Source organism: Oratosquilla oratoria, chromosome 34 (assembly GCF_046742065.1).
Source record: "Oratosquilla oratoria isolate Oo_2021 chromosome 34, ASM4674206v1, whole genome shotgun sequence".
Taxonomy (NCBI): Eukaryota; Metazoa; Arthropoda; class Malacostraca; order Stomatopoda; family Squillidae; genus Oratosquilla; species Oratosquilla oratoria.
This window is the reverse complement of record NC_134810.1, coordinates 2,887,806-2,888,548: the sequence shown is the minus strand read 5'-3', so window position 1 is coordinate 2,888,548 and position 743 is coordinate 2,887,806. Positions and strand designations below refer to the sequence as shown.

The 743-nt window shown below is 47.9% G+C and overlaps 1 protein-coding gene across 1 annotated transcript; it reads left to right on the top strand.

Moving 5' to 3' along the window:
- The first annotated feature begins 218 nt into the window (after positions 1-218).
- On the top strand, positions 219-611 carry LOC143018308 (KRAB-A domain-containing protein 2-like). Its single transcript, XM_076173668.1, has one exon. It carries the CDS (start codon positions 219-221, stop codon positions 609-611), a length of 393 nt encoding a protein of 130 aa, XP_076029783.1.
- Positions 612-743: the final 132 nt, after the last annotated feature.

Sequence of the window (743 nt, the reverse complement as noted above, 5' to 3'; positions counted from 1 at the left end):
AATTCTAACTCATTTCTATTGGCCTAAAATGAAGAGAGATATTAATTCCTACATTAGTACATGTCACCGTTGCCAGGTAGCAGGGAAACCGCACCCCAGCGTTAAACCGTTCCCTCTACAACCTATCCCTGTCATTGAGGAACCCTTTGGCAGAATTATCATAGATTGCGTTGGTCCTCTGCCAAACAACCCCCCGAGGTAATCAGTTTCTCTTTACTATGATAGACTGTGCCACCCGTTATCCAGAAGCCATTCCCTTGCGCCGCATCACAGCCAAGAATGTGGTGAGAGACCTCGTTCACTTCTTTACACAAGTAGGCCTTCCCACAATAGTGCAGTCGGACCAAGGACCCAATTTTACTTCCCGATTGTTTAATCAGGTAATGCAGAGTTTGGGTGTCCGGCAGTCTAGGTCTTCAGTCTATCATCCCCAATCCCAGGGGGTGGTGGAGCGATTCCATCAGACATTCAAACGCATGTTGCGCACTTATTGCTTGGAGTTTGGGAAAGATTGGGACGAGGGAGTTGACCTGCTCCTATTCACGGTTAGGGACTCTGTTCAAGAATCCTTAGGAATCTCCCCATTTCAACTAATTTATGGCCACAAGTAGGCCTTCCCACAGAAGTGCAGTCGGACCAAGGACCCAATTTTACTTCCCGATTGTTTAATCAGGTAATGCAGAGTTTGGGTGTCCGGCAGTCTAGGTCTTCAGTCTATCATCCCCAATCCCAGGGGGTGGTGG